This window comes from Cricetulus griseus, chromosome 4, assembly GCF_003668045.3.
Source record: "Cricetulus griseus strain 17A/GY chromosome 4, alternate assembly CriGri-PICRH-1.0, whole genome shotgun sequence".
Lineage (NCBI taxonomy): Eukaryota > Metazoa > Chordata > Mammalia > Rodentia > Cricetidae > Cricetulus > Cricetulus griseus.
Genome location: NC_048597.1, coordinates 68383683 through 68406242, shown reverse-complemented (window position 1 = coordinate 68406242; position 22560 = coordinate 68383683). Strand labels below are relative to the sequence as shown.

The 22560-nt window shown below is 47.5% G+C and overlaps 2 protein-coding genes across 5 annotated transcripts in view; one reads left to right on the top strand and one right to left on the bottom strand.

The window, feature by feature from the left end:
- Yeats2 (YEATS domain containing 2) overlaps window positions 1-12726 on the top strand; it is an 85273-nt gene extending 72547 nt beyond the window's left edge. For 3 of the 4 annotated variants that reach the window (XM_027413081.2, XM_027413082.2, XM_027413083.2), the window contains 8 exons: window positions 1342-1444; window positions 2645-2718; window positions 5013-5092; window positions 6252-6453; window positions 8012-8238; window positions 8735-8809; window positions 9892-9965; window positions 11083-12726. In XM_027413081.2, coding sequence (XP_027268882.1) covers window positions 1342-1444; window positions 2645-2718; window positions 5013-5092; window positions 6252-6453; window positions 8012-8238; window positions 8735-8809; window positions 9892-9965; window positions 11083-11191 — 944 coding nt within the window. In that variant the 3' untranslated portion in view covers window positions 11192-12726. Of the gene's footprint in view, window positions 1-1341; window positions 1445-2644; window positions 2719-5012; window positions 5093-6251; window positions 6454-7838; window positions 7987-8011; window positions 8239-8734; window positions 8810-9891; window positions 9966-11082 lie in introns of those variants that run through there. The other variant, XM_027413085.2, reaches the window with a different exon arrangement.
- A 3352-nt stretch (window positions 12727-16078) lies between these two features.
- LOC113835352 (MAP6 domain-containing protein 1) lies at window positions 16079-21805 on the bottom strand. The gene is made up of 3 exons (XM_027413080.2): window positions 21426-21805; window positions 16738-16855; window positions 16079-16156 (listed from the first exon to the last, which is right to left on the bottom strand). The coding sequence occupies exons 1-3, from the start codon at window positions 21803-21805 to the stop codon at window positions 16079-16081; spliced, it is 576 nt and encodes a 191-aa protein (XP_027268881.1).
- Between the last annotated feature and the right edge of the window lie 755 nt (window positions 21806-22560).

The window sequence follows — 22560 nt, the reverse complement described above, 5'->3', positions numbered from 1 at the left end:
AATAATAGAAACAGGGTGTGTGACTGGGAAACATGTATCAAATCTATCAAGTAATGCTTATTGGATGCCAGTTATGTCCGTGAAAAAGGAGAGAGAAAAATGCTGTTGTATAAGTGTGTGAACAGTACTGAGTAGGGAAATCACAATAAATGCTTTTAGTGTAGGTGTACAAGTCAGACTTAGTCTGGAGAAACAGCTTAGCTGTTAACAGCAAGTACTGCTCTTGGAGAGAACCTGAGTTTAGTTCCCAGCACTCATATGGGTGGCTCACAGTCCCCCATAACTAAAGTTTCTGGGGATCCAGTGCCCTATTCTGATCTGCTCAGACACCTGCACTCAAGTGCACATACCACACAGCCCTGTGCCTAAATAAGTAAATAAAGACTACCCGAGAGAGTAAAAAGACAGGGAAGCTGTGCAGACACAAGAAATGTCAGCACAGTTTTTTTTTTTTTTTAATCATTTTTAAAAATTTACTTGTCTTCATACTTTCTTGATTGAAGAAGAGACTTAGGAAAGAAAGGCATATCCCCTGAGACACTAATGTTAGTACAATTTGAATATCTCTTGATGAGGACAGAAATGTTTTGAATCTTGTAGTAGTTATATAAATATGTAAGCATGGGCATATCTTGGGAATGAAAGTCAAATCTAAAGAAATTAATTTGTGCTTCATATTCAACCTAGACATGTAACCTGTATTTAATTTTATATGATATTTTAAACCAATTTTGCATGCATAATAGCCAGATATAGTGGCTCACACCTCTAATTACAGTTCTTGGGAAGCTGAAGCAGGAGGATTTTTGTGAGTTCCACGCTAGCTAAACCACAGAGGAAACTCTAGGCCAACCTGGCTAATGAGACTCTATCTCAAAATACCAAAAATAATATAATAATTTTACATACACAAACAGTTGCAGCAGTGTAGCAGCGTGCTGGCATGTGAGCAGCTTTGGTTGTTGAAGTGCTGCAGTTGTTGAGACTGTGGTATTGAAAGCCAGATACAGTGAACTTGAAAATTGCCAAGCTCAACAGATCTGCTTTTTGCTTTCTGTCCTATGTCTCGGAATACTAGGATAATACCTCAGGTCAGTAAGGTTAGCTGGGAAGAGGACACCAGAATAGACACATTGTGTGATTAATCTCAGTCCTGGAGTGGGGACGAGAGAGGATGCAGAGCAGTGTGGTATGGTGGGTGATCCAGCGTTCTCTGTGTGCTGAGACTGAGGACAGGAGCCATCTGGGTCTCTTGTTGTGTATGGTGCCATCGGGTGAGTACAATTGTTTCGTTGGCACGGCTAGCCCCTGACAGTTGTCTTTGTTGATCTTTCTTTGTAGTGAAGACTGAACCAGAAATTCCTGGGCCAAACTGCCTCTCACAGGAGGGCCAAGCAGCAGTGAAAACGGAAGAGAGCTCTGAGCTGGGCACCTATGTCATTAAGTAAGTACTCTAGTCTCTTCCATGACACTTTTTCAAAGTCATTGTGACAGCTGAGTGTGTGTGGACATTAAGCCTGTATGGGAGGGTAGGCACTGTCCTTGCAGAGCTGAAGAGTTTTAATTATTTTTTTATGTGTATGGGTATTTTGTCTGCAGGTATGTCTGTGCACTTCTTGTGTACCTGGTGTCTAAGGAGGCCAGACAAAGGTGTCAGATCCCTTGGGACTAGAGTTTCAGATGGTTGTGAACCACTGTGTCACTACTGGGAATTGACCTTTGGTTTTCAGGAAGATCAGCCAGTGTTCTTCATTAACCACTGAGCCATCTTTCCAGCCTTTATTTTAGCCAGTGATACAGGTTATGGGTAGCACTTGACCAGTAGTATGGAGGCCTCAGAACTCACTTGAGCCTGCTGATGTGCTGACTCTGTTGAGAGAGGTTAGCAAGCTAGTGTAATCATTCCCATGTTTGCATTTTGTTCCAGTGTTCACATAGCCTGCCTCTGCATAGCCATGTTCCTCTTGCTTCCTCTAAAGGTTCTTCATTAGCTTTTCTCATTTCCAAATTAGGAGCCTCCCTCTGACCATGCACTTTGAATTGCCAGGAGCTTCTAGAGTCAATAGAAACATAGTGTCTCTTAACATGACAAATGGAGGCATCAATCAGTTACCCCTAAGACAGGCATTTGTGTAATAGCAGTCACCTTGCAAATAGATTCTTGATGCTAGTTTTCAAATGTAGATACGAGATCTGGGATTTATTATTTGCCAAAATCTGTTTGATCTTGACATTTTTTTTAAAACATAAAATGCTTTTATAAAGAAGATCTGGAACCATGTGTGGTGGTTTACACCCATAATCATGGCACTAGGGGGCAGAGTCAGGAAGATTAGGAATTCAAGACCATCTGCAAATTTGAGGTCAGCCAGGGCTATATGAGATCCTGTCTTTTAAACAAGGGAAGAAAGGAAAGGAGGCTCTTCATTAGCAGAGGGAGTGTGTGTGTGTGTGTGTGTGTGTCTGTGTCTGTGTCTGTGTCTGTGTCTGTGTCTGTGTCTGTCTGTGTATTTAACAAGCCTGTGCCATTGTTTACCCTTCTCAGGATTGACTATTTGGGTTGGGTGTGTTCATGTGTGTTTGTGTATTTGTGTGTGCATTTGTGACAAGCATGCAGAATTTCTTGCCTTTGTTCCCTTCTCAGGGTAGACCATTTGGAGACTATCCAGCAACTCTTGACAGCAGTAGTCAAGAAGATTCCATTAATTACTTCAAAAGGTAAGAAGACAGTTGTTCTTAACCCAAACATTCGTTTTACTAAACTACTTGGATTGTTGCAGTGATTGTGACTTTTAGCCCGCCATTTGCAGGGGTCTTGGATTCATAGTGTCTTGGTCACATCTGGTTAGACTTGGGTGCAGGCAGTCTGGCAACAAAACCAAGAGCCCTGTGCACGCTAAGCAGATGCCTCACTACTCAGCTACTTTACCCCAATCCCTCCCTTAGTCTTCAGTCACTTATAGTCTGATCTGCAGAAGGAATTTTTTAAATTTGTTTTCATATGTAAATTACAAATATTAAACATACACTATTAAGACATAGTGTGCCAGACCCGCTATCTGCTGAGGGTTCTTTATATACATATTTCATTAGCCAGTCTCTTGTGTGGTAGTGTCACCTCCATCTCACAGGAAATGACAGTGAGGCAGGGTTAATTAATTCACACAGCTCTGGTGACAAGGCAGGTACACACCCAGCTCTGTGAGACTTTTAGACCATTAATTTTTCTCTAAAATTTAAGATCACGAACTGTAAATGCATCATTTTCGAGACATCCAAAGTCCTCTGTATCTCGGATAAAACAGCTTGTGCGCCTACCTGTGTTGTTCTGACAGAATGGACAGCACTTACTAAGGGATACCAGGTGTGTGTTCATGGACAAGATCACCATGAGAGTCAGAGGGACGTATGCAGCAGTTCCTGCCACTCACGTCATGTGGCTGTGAAATGAGACACTGAGCACTGGCCTCTTGCTCACTTTTTCTATGCATAGCAGCAAAGAAATTGGTGGGCCTTATAGTACAAGCGTGTAATCTCAGCTCTTGTGTGGGAGTCATGGAGAATTTGAGTTCAAGGCCTGCCTTGACCTGTAAGACCCTGTCTCAGATTTTTAAAAATATAAGAACAAGGGGTTGGGATGAAGCTCAATGGTAGGACATTTATGTAGCATGTACAGGACCCTGGGTTAGGTCTCCAGTATTGACCCCTAAGATAAAATATAATCTCCTTTTCTCAATTGATCTTAAAAGAAATTGGGGGGTCGTTTTGAGGTAGTTAAAAATGTACTTCCAATGATGGTTTTCCACCCTAGCAGAAAAGATTTGAAAATGTAATGTAAGTCTGAAACTTGTACACACCCCACCACCATGGTGGGTGGTGGGTGGGTGGGTGGGTGGGTGGGTGGTGGGTGGGTGTGTGTGTGTGTGTGTGTGTGTGTGTGTGTGTGTGCGCGCGCGCGGTTTCCTCTCCCTCTGTCCACTTACATAAAAATACAGAATGTTAGAGCTAGAACTGGGCAGTTCAAGACCATCTTTCATAGTTTCCAGGGAAGGACACTGAAGCCCAGAGAGGTGTTGTGACTTACCCTACGCTGTTTAGTGAGCTGATGGTGATACCAAGGCCCCCAGTTGGCATCCTGCACTCTTTCATCTGTTTTCCTTTATCCATCATGGGGAGGTGTGTTGTTTAGTCACATGAGAAAAGTAGGGCCTACTAAGATGGCTCAGTGGATAAAAGCTCTTGAGCTTCCCAGAACCTGTATAAAAAGCCAGATTGCAGGGCCAGGCATATTTGATATTGGTGCACTAAGAAGGCATAGACAGGCAGAGTTCAAAGTTCAAGGCCAGCCAGGATTACATAGATGGTATCAAAATGAAAATATAAAAATTAACCAGCTGGTAACCAGAAATAAGGCATATTATATTAGCATACACATCTGTAATGCTGGTGCAAACTTACTGGGAGATGAGAGGCAGCCACGAGAGAATCGGCCAGAAACTTGTGGCCAATCAGCCTGGAATCCACAGCTTAGCAGAGATGGGGATTGAGTCTGGGTCTCAGTAAGATAGAAGAAGAGAACAGACCCCCAGGAGTTGTCATCCACATTGCACACAAATAGCCACGCCTGCACACATACATCACACATTCAGAGTAATAAAAGATTTCTATTACTTTATAAAAGGAAGTAAAGGAGTCGGGCAGTAGTGGTGCACACCTCTAATTCTAGCACTTGGGAGACAGAGGCAGGTGAATCTCTGAGTTTGAGGCCAACCTGGTCCGGGATGGCCAGGGCTACAAAGAGAAACATGTTTTGAAAAACCTTAAAAAAGTAAATATAGGAACTTGGGGGACATACCTCAAATAAACAAAATTTAGTCTAAACCATAACGACCTTTCTTTAGAGTCTATTGGTCTTGTGTTCTAGGTGACAATGCCAGCTATTACTCAGTTTGTTGGTCTGTGTTCTAGGGGACTATGCCAGCTGTTACTCAATTTGTGGGTCTATGTTCTAGGTGATGATGCCAGCTGTTTCTCTGCAAAGTCTATAGAGCAGTATTATGGCTGGAACATTGGGAAAAGGAGGGCTGCTGAGGTAAGGCTGTTTGCCGGCTGGATTTATAGTCTTCTACTGAAAGCCAGACAGCAAAGCAGAGCTCAACATCTGTGTGCTCATCCTATAAGGAAAAACAAGACACATTTGCAATGTCTTTCTTTAAGGTACTTGGTGGCAGAGTATTTCTTAGTCACAAATGTCATGCTTCTCGATCTCAGATATCTTTTGAAAGGCCTGCTCTCCTATACCAGTAGAGGTATCTCATGATTTCTTTGAAAATTTTATATGTTCCGGGTTTGTAGTGATGGCTGAGCAGCAAAATGCTCTCTCTCAGAGGACCTGGGTTCGTTTCTCAGCATCATAATGGCAGTTCACAGTGGTCTGTAACTCCATTTCCAAGAGACCCAGTGTCCTCTTCTGGCCTCTTCAGACATCAGGCATGCAAGTGGTACAAACATATACACATAAAATTAAATTTTTTTAATTTGTAAATTTCAGAATAATAAATCAGGTTTTTATGGAGTACTTAAATAGTATTGCCAGATGCATTGAATCCTAAGAAAAGAAAGGGGATAGCATGTGCAGTGTGGCTAGGCAACAGGAGAAGATAGGTCATTGCAGTTGGTTTGGGGTAAACAGGAACCTAGTAGTTTCTATTTTATTTTATAAACATTACAATAGAGACTTTGGGAGCCCATTTCACATAGAGGGATACTCCCTCAGCCTGGATACATGGGGGAGGGCCTAGGCCCTATCCCAAAGGATAGGACAGACTCTGAAGATCCCCCCTCTATGGAAGGCCTCACCCTCCCTGGGGAGCAGAAATGGTATTGGATAGGTAGGGTGTTAGTGGGGGCAGGGGAGGAGGGGAGGGAGAGGGAACTGGGATTGACATTAAAACAATCTTGTTTCTAATTTAAATAAATAATAGAGATTGCATGTGAAGGCTGGGAGACATTGGAGTCGGTTCTGTATCTTCTACCATTCAGGTCCTGGGGGCCAAGTTGCTCATCTGACTTGGTGGCAGGCATCTTTCCTGCTGAGCTTCTCACTAGTCCCTGGAGAAGCTCTTTTCTACGTCCTCCCCTTGTTGCTACACAGTGATAGAATCTGACGTCTTAGTTACGTGGTTTATTTTGGTGCACAGCTATTAATTTTAAAGTTTAAGGGTTTAATTTTGGTTCAAAACCTTTTTAAGTGGCAAAGGGCAATGACCGTACGAAAAGTGTTACAAGAAATCCTGGAGAAGAATCCAAGATTCCACCACCTGACACCCCTAAAAACCAAGAACATCGCTCACTGGTGTCGCTGCCATGGTTACACTCCACCAGACCCTGAGAGCCTGCGCCATGATGGGGACTCTATTGAGGATGTACTGACTCGGATTGACAGTGAGCCAGGTAGGCCTTGGGCTGTTCCAGGGTTAAGTGTGCTTGCCTCTTTTCAGCCCTACAGCTCACTTGGCATCAGGCTCTTCCCTTGAGTTACGGGTGAGGGAACACTGCTCTAGATGACAAGACCCTTCTTCTTACCATGACACCCCAGACAAGCACACCCCTTCAGAACTGTTCATACCCTAGCGTTTCAAGTGTCGTGCCCCAGCCAGGAATGTTTACTTCATGCCATCTGGTAGGCAAGCATTGTTCCTGTGAGTCTCCTCAGCGTTACTTTGAAGACTCCCTCTTTCTCTCAGAGAGAAGTGACTTCCCCTTCTCTGTGACGTTAGGAACCCCAATTAGGCAAGTGTGCTTATTTTCTTAAAGAAATATTGGGTGATATCGCACCCCAAAACCTGGGGAGGGTGTTGGAGGAGTTTGAGAACAATCAACAGTGTTAGGAAATCTAGTGAAGAGGGCTGGAGAGATGGCTCAGCCGTTAAAGGCCAGGCTCACATCCAAAAATATAGGGAACATAGTAAAGAATAGGCAGCTGCTGAAGATGACACTAGAATCGGAGCAGCATCTGACTGTGCCTTAAACAACAGAAGACGTCAGCCAAGTGCCTGCCCCTGTCTGGGGGAACCTGGAGCACAGAGGGGGATAAGTCTTGTTCTCTGCAGAAAAACGTCCTGGGAGCCTGACGCTCAGTGGCCTTTTCTCTCATCTCCTATGGCATGTAGTATCTGTGCTGAGAGTTTGTCAGCTTCTAGATCTGTGTCCTTGGTGAGCAGGGACCACATGGTCCCTGTTTCAGTGATGCTCTGTACAGCATGGCACATCACTGACACATGTAGTCCGTAAAGCAGGGAGCCAGGAGCAGGTGAGCCACCAGCATCATGCTGCTCATAAAAGCCTGGACCTCACATCCTCCTCCATAAAGGAGTACGCACATGGCATTCTTGAACACAGCCTTGCCATGTCAACAGTACTTCCCTCAGAGCAGTGAGACAGGGATGATTTCTGTAAGTCAAAAGTCTCAGGTGGCCCAGGATGGCCCTGAACACACTGTGTAGCTGGAGATGAACTTGTCCTTCTGATCCTCTTGCCTCCACCTCCCCCAGTTTTGTATAATAGGCACCTGCTACCACACTCAGTGCAGTTCTTTTAACCACACTTGGGGCTTCTTGATCCCAAGTCCTCCTGCATGCTAGGCAGGCACTCTTAACCAACTGAGCTACATCCCCAGCCTGAATAGAAGTGACTTCATGTTCTTCACTGTACATTTCTAAGTCTTCCAGATTTAAAAAGATGAAAAAAACTAGTTTATTGACTCAGGAAGTGGGGCAATGGCCTGGTTTCCAATGGAGTGAATTATGGACTGTCTGTCTCTTTGGCTTTAATGGCAGATAGAATACATTTAGAATAGGACACCTGTCTGCACTTGTACTTCATGAGGCTCTGGCTCTCGTGAGATCCATGGAATTTGAACTGGAAGAAGGGTTAGCTGCCTGCAGACTCTGCCTGCCTCAGACGAGGGTCCTGCAGAGTGTCCGAGCCCAGACCGCTTCCTCTCCTTTAGAGTGCCTGTCATCCTTCTCCACTGCTGACGACCTCTGCCGGAAGCTGGAGGATCTGCAGCAGTTTCAGAAAAGGGAGCCGGAGAATGAGGAGGAAGTGGATGTCCTCAGTCTCTCAGAACCGCTGAAGACGAACATTAAAAAGGAACAGGAAGAAAAACAGGAAGAGATGAGATTCTACCTGCCGCCAACTCTAGGCTCAGGATTTGTTGGTGACATTACACAGAAGGTAGGAGGCCGAAGCCGTCAGATCATGGGCCAGGTGCAAAGTCCAGACACCAGTTTGCCTGAGTGACGTGTGGTTGGCTTCTGCCCAAAGCTTAGGTGTACTCCCACTCTCCCATATCAGAGCCTTCTGCAAGAGCAGTCAGTAATGGCATGGGAAAAGGTTGCCTGTGGAACATGGCTGTGAAGCAGAGGGCTAGACACAAGCTTTGTCCTGGGCTCATTTCTCATCTGCCTCAGGAGAAGCGCTTCTCCTTCACGAGGTGTAGCCTAATATTTCAGTTCGTACTTGCGTGAGCAGTCTCCTCCCAGCTGCACTGCAGTGGTGGAGCATTCTTAGAGAGAGCTCTCGACTCCATGACACCTTGCAGCATTAAGTATTGCATGCACTCTTCTGAATTGGGATTCCATGAGACCCCTTCTTCAGCCAGAGAAGTTCACTTGCTCAGGAAAGAGGCCTGCTAATGCTGATGGAACAAATCTTTCTTCTGCTCTTCCAGATTGGGATCACCTTGCAGCCTGTGGCACTGCACAAGAACACATACGCCTCAGTAGTAGAGGATATGATCTTAAAGGTGGGTGCCTGATGGCAGCAGAGGGACCTGAGCTGTGACCAAGGCTGGCCAGGTTGGATTCTAGGCCCTTGTGAGTAAGGAGCTAAAGGGAACAGAGAGGATGTCTTTTCAGTCCCTCATTTACTTAGGCTTTAAGTTTCTTTTCTGTTTTCCTCCTAGTTAGGACTAAGGCATGCCCCTCTAATTGCTGAGGGTTTGTTGTATTGAGTATAGACCCTCCAGGCCTCATGTGTGCCAGGCAAGTCATCTGCCATGGAGTCCGCAGGGTTCCACCAACGTCAGTGCCTTTTTAGCGCTCATTACGAAGTACCTAGGGGCTGGAGAGATGGCACTAGCTGCTGAGTTCAATTCCCAGCAATCACATGGTGGCTCACAGCCGTCTATAGTGGGATCTCATGCCCTCTTCTGGCATAAAGTTGTCCATGCAGATAGAACATCATCTACATAAATAAATAAAATCTTTAAAAAATGACTTAAAAGAAGTATCCTAGTGTGAGAAGTATCTGTGCTCTTACTATTTTAGAGAGGGGGGAGAACAGCCTTGGCTTTTCCCTGCCTGTCACAAGAAAGAAGCAGCCACAACTGTCCTGTCCTGGGCAAGAGGTTAGAGAAGCGTCAGCTTCCATGCCCACCTGGTCCTTCCCTCAACAGTTCTTTTCCATTCTGCATCCTCTCCAAAAGGGAAGCTTCAGTAGCAGCCCTCACTCAGTATTCTGTTTCCTTAGAAAACAATGTTTGGTTAATGAAAACCCCTTCACCCAGTTTATAATTTCTCAACATGATGGCCTCTGAACAAAATTCAGTTTTTCAGCCAGGCAATGGTGGTGTATGCCTTTAATCCCAGCACTGGGGAGGCAGAGGCAGGTGTATCTCTGTGAGTTTGAGGCCAGACTGGTCTACAAAGCTACACAGAGAAACCCTGTCTCCAAAAACCAAAACAAAACAAAAAATCAGTTTTTCCTGAGACCTTTGAACACTTAATTGGTAGTTATTTCAAAAGTTTGGGTAAAAGATGAAGTATGCTGCTTCCCTCCCACAAGCAAGCCGATGGCTATTTTGTCAATACCAGTCTTCTATTGTAGGCCACGGAGCAGCTGGTGAGTGACATCCTGAGACAGGCGCTGGCAGTTGGATACCAGACAGCATCTCCCAACAGGTACTGCTGCTCAGCTGATAGCAGAGGCTTTGCAGTTTAGTTCCTCTTGAGGGTGTTTTCTTTTACATGTAATTTACATGTAATTTAGTGTAGTAGGAGATAGAGTTGCTGTGCTTGGGACATTAGAGGCAGATTGAGGGCCTCTGTAGTTCTGAGAGAGCCTCTTGGTATGAAAGCCTAGCTGTGCCCTTCCAGCCATTGCTTCATAGACACCTGGCTTTGTTGTGTCACAGGGTAGAGCAGGCAGCACATTCTCACACTGAAGACAGTAACTTCTCCCGTGGCAGACTCTAAGGTCAAGTTTGATAAGTATGTCCTAAGGCATTTGTCATTGCAGACACACTGTTCTTAGAACCTGGGAAACTAAGCTCTGAGTGGGAGCCCTTGAGCTCACTGCCACTTCTGTCCTGATACGGTCATCTCTGCCAGGGATGCAGAGTTCTCTGGTCTAAAAGAATGGTAGCCCACATCCTCTTTTCCTTTCTGTAGTGCTGAGGGCTGTCATAAAATCCTGACACTGTAAGGCAGTACCTGAGGTGATGGGGCACAAATGAGGATGTTAGGTCAGACATATATAGAAGTCTTGAGTGAGAAAAAAGAAGCAGGGACAAAAATTGCCAGGCCTGCTCCCTATTGTCCGTTTGGAAAGAAGAGGAACCATGCTTTCCATGTCCCTGACTGGAGACGTGGGTGGTTTGAGTGAGAGCATGTAAGCTCACGATTGGCTGGCCAGGGCTGCCTCTCGTTTTCTGAGATAACAGATGGCCCATGTTTTCATGGGCTTTGAAGCAAACTTGAGTCTACTAAGACTTAGCAACATTCTCTTTTGCTATCTACTTTGATTCCTCTCTCTGCTCTGCTGACTACTCATTGAGCCAATATGAAGTCCTTCTCGTTCCTGTGACAAGGGGGTAAGATTTGAGTCCTGCCTAGGGCTGGGAAAGAGAATGGCCCCAAGTCATTGCACAGTTTTTGCCGTCGTCTCCTTCAATAAGAGAAAGATCCCTTTAGTAAATTAACTGACTAAATTATTACTGAATGCATTTGACACATTAAACCTAATTATAATTTTTTCTTTTTTTTTCTCTTTTTTTTTTTTCTTTTTTCTTTGGACTAGGGTTCCCAAAGAAATCACAGTGAGTAATATTCACCAGGCAATTTGCAACATTCCTTTTCTGGATTTTCTCACGAACAAATACATGGGGAGACTGAATGAGGACCAGTGAATACAGTGAAGATGGTTCCCAAAAAGCAGGATGGGAAGCTGTTTCTGAAGTATGCAAACTGTGGTGACCCTTGTGTTTGAGGAAAGGTGGTTTCTGTGCATTAAAATGCCATGGCTACCATACCATTCCTTCCATCTAACTGTGTGTCACAGGGCATTGAGTCCCAGGTGCAGCCCTTTAAAGACTGACTTGTTTCCCAGTTCTGGAGGGAAGCTGAATGGACACAACTTTGTCAGCTTGCGTGTCTTTACTTCGTACAGGCTCTGAAGGGGTCTTAGCATGAGATAAGGCATAAGCACAAGGTGCTCCCTCTTTGGAGTGTGCTTGGGTTCACCTGGGGCCCGCTTTCCAGAAGGCAGAGATTAACCTGACACGCTGGTCTGGGGTACTCTAAAGAAGAACAGAGCAAGCAAGTATCTTGGCTCAGTGTGGAAGGGCTATACTCTTGGCCAGTGTAAGTCAGCTACAGAAGGGATAATATGCCATGTGGAAAACCAGAGATCAAGGAGGCTACAGACTGAGACTTTCATGGAATCCCGATGCCAGTGCTTCTGTGACAGCCAGTGTCAAAGCAGTGTTGAGGATCCCAGCAGAGATGACAAGGCATCAAGCCTGTGCCCGTGTAACCCAGGAAACTGTCACTGTTAGTGTAAGCATCATCCACAAAGTCAGGCACTTGGTCAGTGGGGATCTGAGCACTGGGGCCTCATACCTATGTGGGCTGCAGAAGCTCTTGCTGCTGCCTCATGTCCAGGGGCCAGGGGGGCAGCCCCAGGGCAAGCTTTCCTGGGATTGTCCTCTCGGTGAACCTAGGGTCCTGTCCTTCTCTGCCAAAGAGTTTTCCTGAGTGAAAAGGGTTGAAACACCTGTGAGTGCCTTACCATGGGAGAGAACTGCTCTAACCCAGTGTGCCAGTACTTGGGAGCAGAGCCGCTCCGTGAGGGGCAGACAGGAGGTTGGTAGCAGCAGTAGAGTGTGTAGACACTGGGGACTCTCCAGGCTTCTAACTATTATGGGGGCAAAGGAAAGACCTTAGTTTCCGTTGCAAACCTTCTCTTACTCTGCTCAAAGCAAACTTGAAAAGTCTGAGTCAAAGGCAGACTTAACCTAAGCAGCAGAAAGCCTGTTCTCCCAAGTCCTAAGATAGGTGTGTGTCAAGAAATAGAGCGGGAAGGTAGCTGGATAATACATGCCTGAGAGCTGCAGGTACAGAAGGGGTCTTCCCAGCAGGGATAAGGTGAGCACAGTATAGCTGGTATATAACACTTAAGAATTTGGTCTGTAGACGACACAGCAAATTGATAGGCCCACACACAGATTTGTTCAGAAGTGGACAGAGACCTACATGGTAGAATATCCAAATGAGAGCAGATTCATTTACTGTGATAAAAACCTAAAGAAATTGCTTTTGGCTTAAGAAATATCAAATGATTTAATAGTCTCCATGTATGTTAATGTTTTAAGTGTTTTTCTATCATAATGTGTAACATAATTATGTATCATTTTGTCTACAATAAAACTTTTAGTATTTGTGATTTGTTTTATGAGCTGGAAGCGCCATACTTAAATGGGCTCTTTGGAAATCAGCCGTGGTATGGGTCTTTGTGAGTTTAAATTACTCTCTCCTTCCTTCTAAGGAATCTGCAATTGTGTAATGTAAACGGATCATAGTTACATTAAGGTCACATAACAAAACAGAAGACACTTCACTTGGTGACCATGGTCTTAATTATTTCATACAAGCAACTTGGGGTTAAGAAAAATGCATGAATGGGTTCAGTTTCTCAAAAAAAAAAAAAAAAAAAAATCAGAAACCTAGTCTAATAAACTGGTTTATCTGTCGAGGTAAAGTTGGTCTGGAAGCTGAGGTCTGGAAGCCACTCCTGTGACACAGTCCTTTTATTGGCATCTGCAATTACCAAAAGGTGCAGACACTGCAGAACTGAAGGCTCTGAAATCTGTGGCTTTTGGAGGGAATGAGGAGGCATAGGGATATAGTCCTCAGAGGTAGCTTTCTGGGAAGCAACTACACAGAGGCTTAGTGAGAAAGCAGAGCCCTGCAGAGTAAAGTTCGATGGAGCATAGGTCAGGGTGGGTGCCAACAGCCCCTCCCTGGGCCTCAGGTGGGCGGAGCATACTTCATCCAACAGAAGCCTAAAGTCCTGGAGTTGTGTCTTGTTCAGCATGGAGAGGTAAGAGCTTCCTTCACTGTGTGAGAGGACTCAGGGCTTTCTGCTAGTCAGCCTCATAGTGTACACAGCTGATTGAGGCCATTCCGACATGGGTCACTGGTGGTTATGGGATAAATTAATATTGAACACTCTGCTCAGATAAACAGATTAAACTGCTCTTTATTTTTAAAAACTTACAGAATATAAAAATTATTAAATTTTATAGGAATTTTAGCAGGTTTGATAAAGTATTTTTAAACATTAGGGCTGAAGAGATGGCTCAGTTGGTGAAGTGTGTGCAGTACCTGAGTTCAGTCACCGGAACCCACATAAAAATCCGAGAGGCAGGGAGAGGCAGATCCCTTGAGGTCTGCTGATAGAGTCAGCCTCACCTACTTGGTGGCCTCCAGACCAGTGAGAAAAGAGAAAGATACCTGAAAACACACTTCGGTGGTTCTCTGTCCTCTACATGTGTGCCTGCACGTTCAGGAACACACAAACATACCCACACATAAAGGAACACACTGTGTATCTGCACATACTGGAACACACACACACCCCTACACAAACAGGAACACATACATAATGGAATACATACATGTACCTAAACATGCAGGAACACACAAAACATACCCACGTAAAGGATTACACACATGTACCTGCACGTACTGGAACACATAAATACTCCTCGGAGATGAGCCCTGCTGATCCTCGAATGCATTTCTCTGGTCTTCATGCATATTGTGTGTGTGAGGTGGACTCGGAAGAGCAAGAGAACATGGGTGACACTGGTCCTGGTTGCTTTTTGGGTTGCTCATGGAGCTTTGTGGCCTGATGAGGGCTGGTGGAAAGAGCTATGTGGCATATTGCTAAGGTTCTAAACAACCTGCGACCTAGCAGAGGTCAGCGTCACTCCACGGCCACTACAGTGCCAGAAAGGGACAGGCATGCTTTATGCTGGCCAAATGCAACAGGGCCGTGTATCTCTACACGGAGAGAATGAATGCATGCAGTGGGGGGGTTGCTGGGCATATGGTATGGACATTGGCAGAGTTACAGCCAGAGGCTACAGCAGGGCCAAGGAGCACCTGGAAGAGAAGGAAGCAGGAAAGGACAATTCAGGAGCCATGCTTGGTTGACTTTACTGTGCTAAGCATTGCATGTTCCTAGCAAGCCAGCAAAGTGTAGGAGATAGCAGCCTCACTTTCAGATGCAGAAATGGAAGCTCCCATTGTCCCAGCTCCCACTGTGGAAGCAGCAGCGGCACAGTGGTCCCTTTTCCCACTTAAGGGTGTAGGAGAGCTGAATTGGGAAGAAGGTACCACCTGTAACACTGGAGTCAGCTGTAGCCCTCAGCAGGAAGGGCTTGAAGTTGGTAAGGGTCAAGGATATTAGCATAGTCACACTATATTAAAGTCGTTATTGAGAGACCAGATGAATAGGGAAGAATATACTTGAGTTTATAACTTAAGTTACCCAGCACATTTTTGCATTTTAGTAAATGGTTAAACCTGCTCACTGCCTACATGTAGGTGCTCAGCAGGCAGTCTCTTCCCTCTTAGGAACACTGGGCATGCAAACTGACAAATAGATAGTAACAGGACCCTTGGTGTACACATATGGTTTCAATTTTTCCTTCAGAAAGACTAACAGCATTTCCTGGGCTGGCAAGAGGGAGGCTGGGCCTGCTAGCACCTCTGAGGAAATTCTGTGTGGGAAGCCTGAGCTGCCTCCCCTGCCTTGGCTTTGAAGGAAACCCTTACAGTTCTTACCAAACCCTGAAAATCCTCTCAGAAGGTCCTTTCTAATGTCTGAGAGGTGTCTGTGCAAAGGGGAGTGAGCTGTCCCCACAGTGGGGTAGTGAGTGCCTAACCAAAGTTGGAGGCCCGCAGGCAAGAGGTGAAGGTCCCTGTAGGGGATGCTTTCCAGGAATGCTCCTAGCTCCTCACAGGTGTGCATGGTAGTTCCTTCTAGTCCTTGTGTTGTGGGGAGACAACTGAAATTGGTAGCACAGGGCTCAGCCTCCAGAAACATGGGGTGAATGCCATTCATGCTTGCAACATCTCACTCATCCTGGAAATTGTTTCCCTGAAACATGGTCATCTTAGCTGTAAAGTAATTTCGCCACTGTGTGTGTGTGTGTGTGTGTGTGTGTGTGTGTGTGTGTGTGTGTGTGTCCTGGAACTCACTCCTTAGATCAGGCTGCCCTCAAGATCACAGAGATCTGCCTGCCTCTGCCACCACTGAGATTAAAGGTATGTGCCACCATTGCTTGGCTAAGGTTTCTTAATGTAAGCATGTGGACCACTGCGGAAAGATGAGAAAACTACCCGGGACTACCATAGGTTATCAAATAAAATTAACATGCATCTTGGGAAAAACCACCCAAAGTGGGTAACTGGTCTACCAAAGACTTGATCGGTGCCTGTTTCTCAGTCTGGAGCAGTTCAGGTCACAACTGAATTGATCCTCATTTAAAAATTGAAAAGTGCCAAAAGGTAATTTAAAAGCTGAAGTCTCCTTTCCCCCACTGCTTGAGGAGGAGGGCAGAAGAGGCTGAGTGCAGCTGGGGGTAGTCTGCCCGTCTGCCTCCACTCCACACCACACCACAGCCAGAGCCAGCCATACTGCTCCAGTCTGCAAAGGCCAAGCCAGGCCCCCTTCTGGTAGGTCTGGGGGTGCTCCTCAGCTTCCCCAGCAGCCATGAGTCTAGTGGTCACACATGGAGAGTCCGGGGAGCTGACGTCTGAAAGATGGCTGAGGGATTTGGTGTAAATTTCCTCACTTCCGGAACCTAAAAAAGAAGTGTGGCCACATTAGTGAGCTCTTTCCTCCACTCGTCCCAATCCCTGGCTCTGGGGAAAGAATTCCTTGCCCCTTGCAGGAGCTGGCAGTGGAAGTTAACAGAGTGAGCTATGTCACTGCTGTGGGGTCACATAGGGAGCATGAGCTCCCTCTGTCCTTTAGTTGGGGTAAAGATGCTAACTAGCCCTGCAGTCCCGGAAGAGAACGCCAAGCCTCACATGTACAAGCCTTGCTGTACCACAGAGTTATGCCTAAGTCACATAGGTTTTAGTATTTTTTTCAAGGAGCAGGGCTGTGTTGAGGCTGGAACTCAGGGCTTTGTGTATGCTCAGTCTACCACTGAGCTACACTCCACCCTTGAAAGTCATTAGCCCTATTAGTCAGGGAACATGACAGGGGGCAGACAGATGCTCTCACCAGAGCGGGCAGTTAGATACAGTTGGTCAGGCATGGCTGTCCTTAACCATCATGCCATTCCATGCCACCAGAATCTATTTCCTGACCCCTGCCTGGAGAACAACAAGTGTCCATCTTTACAGCCCCAGAAGCACAACCCTGAGTGAGGCTGACCTGGAAGTTGGCCCCAGGGCTGGGGTCCCATCCAGAGCTGTGAGTTGTGATGACTCTGGCTGATCTTGCCTTTGTGGATCTTGAGGGCTTCACTCCAGTCCAAGCTTGGAATTCCTGCCTGCAACAGAATGCAATCACAACCTTGCACAGGGTTAATCATTTCCTGGGCCCCAGCTTCTTAAAAGACTAAGCCCTGTTCACTGCTGGTCCTGCTTCAGTTCCTAATGATCTTTTATCCTCCTATGCAAACAGGACCAGAAGCACCAGGTGCAACAGGCAGATGGGCCAGCTCAAAAAGGTAGCGCTGAGCTAGCCTGCCCTACCATTCTGAATGCTCCACCAAGAAACCTCAGCCACATAGGCTGGAGAGAGCAGTGGCAGAAAATTCTCATGCAGGTGAGCATCAGGCAGCATTTGGTACACACACACTTGCCTTAGAGATAGATAAGCTCCAGTGCTCAAAGCCCTCACAGACTGGAGGCTGTCCTTTTGGATGCCAGGCCACTTAGGAGGGGGCCAAGAGCCAGTGAAAGCTGTCACCTCCTTCATGCCTGCTTAGGGGCAGAAGAAATGTCATCTTAATGCCCAGCACAGCAAAGGTTCATCTGCTTACAAATTGGAAGAGAGGGCTCAACCATACCTAATGACCTGAGTTCATTTCTCAAGACCCGTGTGGTGAAAGTAAAGAACCAACTCCCACAGATCTTCTGGCCTCCACGTGTGTGTCGGGATGCGTGCACATACATGTACATACACACGCCCAACAACTGTTTAAGAAATGAAGGTAAGTGACAGGCTGGATGGATGACTTAGTTACGTGTATTCTCCTCTGGCAAAGGACGAGTCAGTGCCCAGCACCCACATCAGGAGAATCATTGCCAGGCACTCAAACTCCAGGGGACCTGTTGCCCCTCTTCTGGACAGGCAGGCAACTGCACTCACACGCACAGACACAAATACACGTGATTTTTAAGAATACAACAAAATCTCATAAAAATGTGGTTTTTTAAAAGAATCAATTACAGTAATAATCTCAAACTTCCAAACTGGTCTGCAGGTTAAGCTCCCATGAGCCATTTCCCTGGAGGGAAAGGACAGGCTAAGCTAGCCCCATACCTCTCACTGAAGAGGTTCAATTCTTCTATTCCGTGTCAGTGCAATAGGCAAGGAATAATAGGCAATGGAATACTTCCTCTGTATCTTGTCAATGTCTGTACTAAACGGTAAACTTGGTAAGGCAGTTCCTCCTTTGACTATAAGCATAGGGCTTACTCAGCCAGGGCCAGTGCCTGTCTGTGCTAGGCCCTTTCCCTATGCTGGCCCAGCTCATGCCCTGAAGTCAACAAAGGAGTCTTTTCTTGGCAGCATCAGAGCCTCGCCTCACTGGGCAGGCAGATGGCATGGGCAAGGGGACCTGGTGTCTGTTGTGGCCAGCACTCAGTCTTGGGTGTAAGGAAGGGCTGAGCCAGGGCCTGTCAGATAATTTTTGCTTCTGAAGCATCAAGGTTTCAAAGACCAGCTGTCTAAATCATATGCTGTTCTCTTTCTTCTGGGAAGGCAGGGCCTCCCCCCACCCCACCCTAAGCATGTCCTTCTGTCACCAGGCAGCTTAAGTCAGCTGCACTAAGGTGGCAGCAGGGACTCAAGGAAGGGAGAACCTACAGCAGTCCCTGGGGTGGTGGCAGGAGGCGCTCCAGCAACCAGTGCTGTGAGGGAATTGAACAGGGACAGAGTGGACTCATCAGAACCCAGCTACTCATAGAGGAGAAAGGTGCACTATGGCTGGCACCACGATACGGAAAAATACAAACTGCACTGTGCTTCTGAACAAGCATCAGCCACCTCTGTTTGTCCGTTTTGCTATTTGAAACGAGGCCTCAATATGTGGCCTTAATTGGCCTGGAACTTGTTATGCCGACCAGAGCTGACCTTGAATTCATACAGATGCACCTGCCTCTGCCTCCCAAGTCCTGGGATTAAATGGTGTGTTACCACACATGGGTCCTTTTTTTCTTTTTTTTTAACATCTTCGATGGACATGATCAGCCTAGAAGGAACTATGGAAGCAAGGCAAGGCTCTGGGAGGAGCTAGCAAGGTTGAGAGCTCCAAGTTAGCTATATAGGGCTCCTATGCCCATCTGGCCAGAGAAACAAGGCAGATTAGTCCTTCCCAGGTGACCAGAAGCCAAGTGAAGCAGGACCTGTTAGCAGGGACAGACAGAAGTCTACAGAGTCTATGGTACACTATGGTCAGGTGTGGCCACAGACCTGCTCTGGTATCTATGGGGTCCCTGGATCTGGTTTCTGAGTGCCTATAGCAATTTGCTTGGATGAAGTACCGTCTTACAAGATGCAAGGCAGGATGGGATTACTCCAGCCTGGTCTTAACAGAGGACCACCTCTGGGGGGGTCCCAGAGGCTAGATGGTTTGGTTCTGGGGAAAGTCAGTAGTGCTCCTGGGCTTTGCGGTGAGTGAGGGCTGGCAGCCAGTCTCTTGCTATTCCGGCTCTCCAGGGAAGAAAGAGGTTCCAAAGGCAGGGTTTACACTTGGAAAAGCAAGCCCCATATGTCAGTGCTTTTCCACTGCTGGCTGTGAGAAACTGGCTCCAAGGAGGTAGCCAAAGACCAGCTGTCTAAACCATGCTAAAGAGTGAGGGCCTGTGGGGGCTACAAAGTTGTTGCCTGAGGCCCACTCCTTTCTGTGCTGTTTAGAGCCATGTGGCCACACCACCAGCTCAATTCCTCATTTATAGCGGGACAGCCATAACAAGAGGTCCCAGGGAGTGGAACCATGTATGCTCAGTGGAGAACAATAGCAACAGAGCTTAGAGGACGCTGGGGGACACTTGGGCCTACCATGTTTCCCATGTGGGTTAGACAACTTCGCATAAACAACCTTTCCTGGAATATTTATCATGAAAAGGGCTTGCACCAACATCCCCAAGCTGCTCAGTGGTTACGAAGGATGGCTTCTGTTCTTTCTCTGTAAGCCCCACCAATTGTTTGACTCCTGGAAAGACCTCCCGTAGAACCAACCGCTGGAAGGACCATGAACTACTGAGACCTCTCCTACTGTGGATTCAGGTTTCCAACACCAGCAGTCAATTCTGCCTGAGACTCCAGCTAGGCCTTGAGAACAGAAGGCACTAGCAGGGTCAATCAACTTCTAAGAGTTCAGCTTGAGTTAGAGAGCACAAGGCCTGCCCTGCACCACACAGGCCCTTTAGGGGGAAGCTGCTCTGAGCTTTACTTCTTTGGTACATATACAATTCAATCTGTGCTCACAGAGCTTCACAGTGTCCCATCCTATGACAGCCTCATAACTAGTGCATCCCCAATATTAGGATAGTAGGTCTGTGACCATTGACGTGTGCCGAATTATTGTTTTAAAATTTATTTTTAATTATGTGTGTGCATCTGTGCATGGGTATGTGCAGTGAGTGGGGGTGCCCCAGATGCCAGAGGTCTCGGATCTCCTTGAAGCTGGAGCTACAGGCCATTGTTGGACAACTCTGCCTGGCCAGAGCGCTGGAACTGAACCCCCATCCTCTGTAAGAGCAGGGTGCTCTCTGAATCTGTGAGACACCTCTCTGGCCACCATGTTCCAGCCACCATATACCTGTTAGTCCCAAGTTCCCATTCCACCTCCAAGGAATCTAAAATGATGAAATTCCTAAAAGTATTTAAACACCTCTAACAAAGGCAGTAGTAGTGTTTTAAATAGTCCTAAACTAGGGATCCCAAATGAGACAAAAAAAATAATTGGGATATATAGCTGTATGCCTAAGAAAAGGCTAACATACAGCACAGTTATTAACATTCAGACTATCTATTCATGGTCAAACATCACATCGGGTCTAAAAAAAACTAATGTGTGCCAGAGATGGCCCAGAGGGCCTGGCACAAGCTGACAACCTTAGTTGGATCCGTTGGATCCTTGGAACCCAAGGCAGAAGAAGACTCACTCTATCAAGTTATTTTCTGCCTGTGCTCGCTCGCTCTCCCTCCCTCCCTCTCTCTCTCTTACACACACACACACACACACACACACACACACACACACACACACACACACACAAATATATATTAAAGATTTTTAAACAAGATGACAGCAAGAATGGCATCGTGGAAGAAACTGAGTGTGTATGCAGTCATTGTACTTTAAGAATTAGAAAAGATCCATCTGTTTGGGAGAGGTGGTGTGAGGGTGTTAAGGCGGTATCTGTTATTTTTGTCATTTCTAATTTTCCCACTTATGAGTAGAAGGAAGTCCTTAGTTGTCCAAAGCAGAGCTGCTAAGGGAGCTAAGGACCTTTGTGCAGTGGGATCTTGATGAGAGCAGGCCCTGGGCACTGGGGGGTTGGCTTGTGCACAGCCCTCTGTGCTCACCCCACCCGTTAAAGGGCAGAAGTCTGAGAGGGAAGGAGGAGGAACCGGGAAGGCGGGGGGAGGACTCCCTTTTGAGGCATCCTTCACCTTGGATCCCAGGGTAGGGAGCAGCAGAGAAGGCAAGACCATGCCTGCAGAGTCAGAAGACCAAAGAGATGACCAAGAGGCTCCCCTGCCACTCTTCAGATCCTGTGGTATCCAGGCTCCGTGTCATCCCCTCCCCCACCCTGCTTTGGGACTCAGTTTCCTCCCTCCCACCACCGGTGGAGAGATTTCTCCTGCCGTAGCCAGAGACCCACCTATAAGACGTGGTCGCTACCGCAGCTGCGTCCGCGTCCCCGACTGGCAGCACGTAGACCGCCCGGGCGGGGGGCGCCGAAGACTGGCCCCTGCGGCCGCCCGGCCCGGGCACGCGCTCCTGCGCCGCATCTCGGGTCCCAGCGCGCGCGGTCCGCACGCCGAAGTCGCGCTGGTACTGGGTGAGCGGCACGGCGCGGCTGGGCTCCCGCGCGCCTGCCACCGACGGGCTCGCCCGGGAGGCGGTGCAGTCCGCGCCCGGCCCCTCGCTCCCGGGGTCCGAGTAGCCGTGCAGAGTCAGCGGCACCGCTACATCCGAGCGGTCCAGCTGGTTCCAGCGCCGGGCCAGGCAGCACAGCCGGCTGATGCAGGGCCACGCCATGCCGCTCGGCCACGCGCCCGCGCCGCGCGCGCTCGCCCGCCCGCCGCCCGCTCGCCCGCCCGCCCGCTCGCCCGCTGCCCCCGCGCAGCCCGGCGCCCCGCAAGGACGGCCTCCGGGCAGCCTTAAATTGCCTGTCGCCCTGGGTGGTTGAACCCCCCCAGCTTCCCCGAATGTGACCTCATAAATCAGACCTGGGTTTCTCGGAGAGCGAGGCCGGAGGGAGGCAGTTCCTCGCTTTCACTCTGCCTGAAGCTGGGTGAAGCTGGCATGAACAGAGAGAGGACTCTGCTGGGGCTGTGGACACCGAAAGGAGCTAAGCTGTGCCGGGGGGACTCCGAGGTCACCCAGGGTGGAAGTGGGGGGGCAACACACAAGGGGGGTGATACAGGGAAGACTTGGGGCCATGTTTCCTGAAAAACATTGAGTCAACCCAGGACTTTGCCATTTACCAATCCAGTTTTCGTTAAGAACTGCCATTAGCTTCCAGTCGGCCTCTCCCTAGGTTCTAAAACCCCAAAATTGCTTCCGCTGCTTTGCATGTGTGCTATATTCGGGGTTGAAGATCAGTTTAACACAGAGACAACACCAGCTGCCCTGGGAAGCTTTCTGAGTGTATCAGGTCTGCACCCAACCATACAAATGCTGTTAGTTATACGAAATTCTGCCTGAACTTGGAAGGTATCCACTCCAGAGGATCGCGCCGCCCCGGCCAGTTGGTCAGTTCATCTCCCTAAATTCATCAGCTGGAAGTTGTG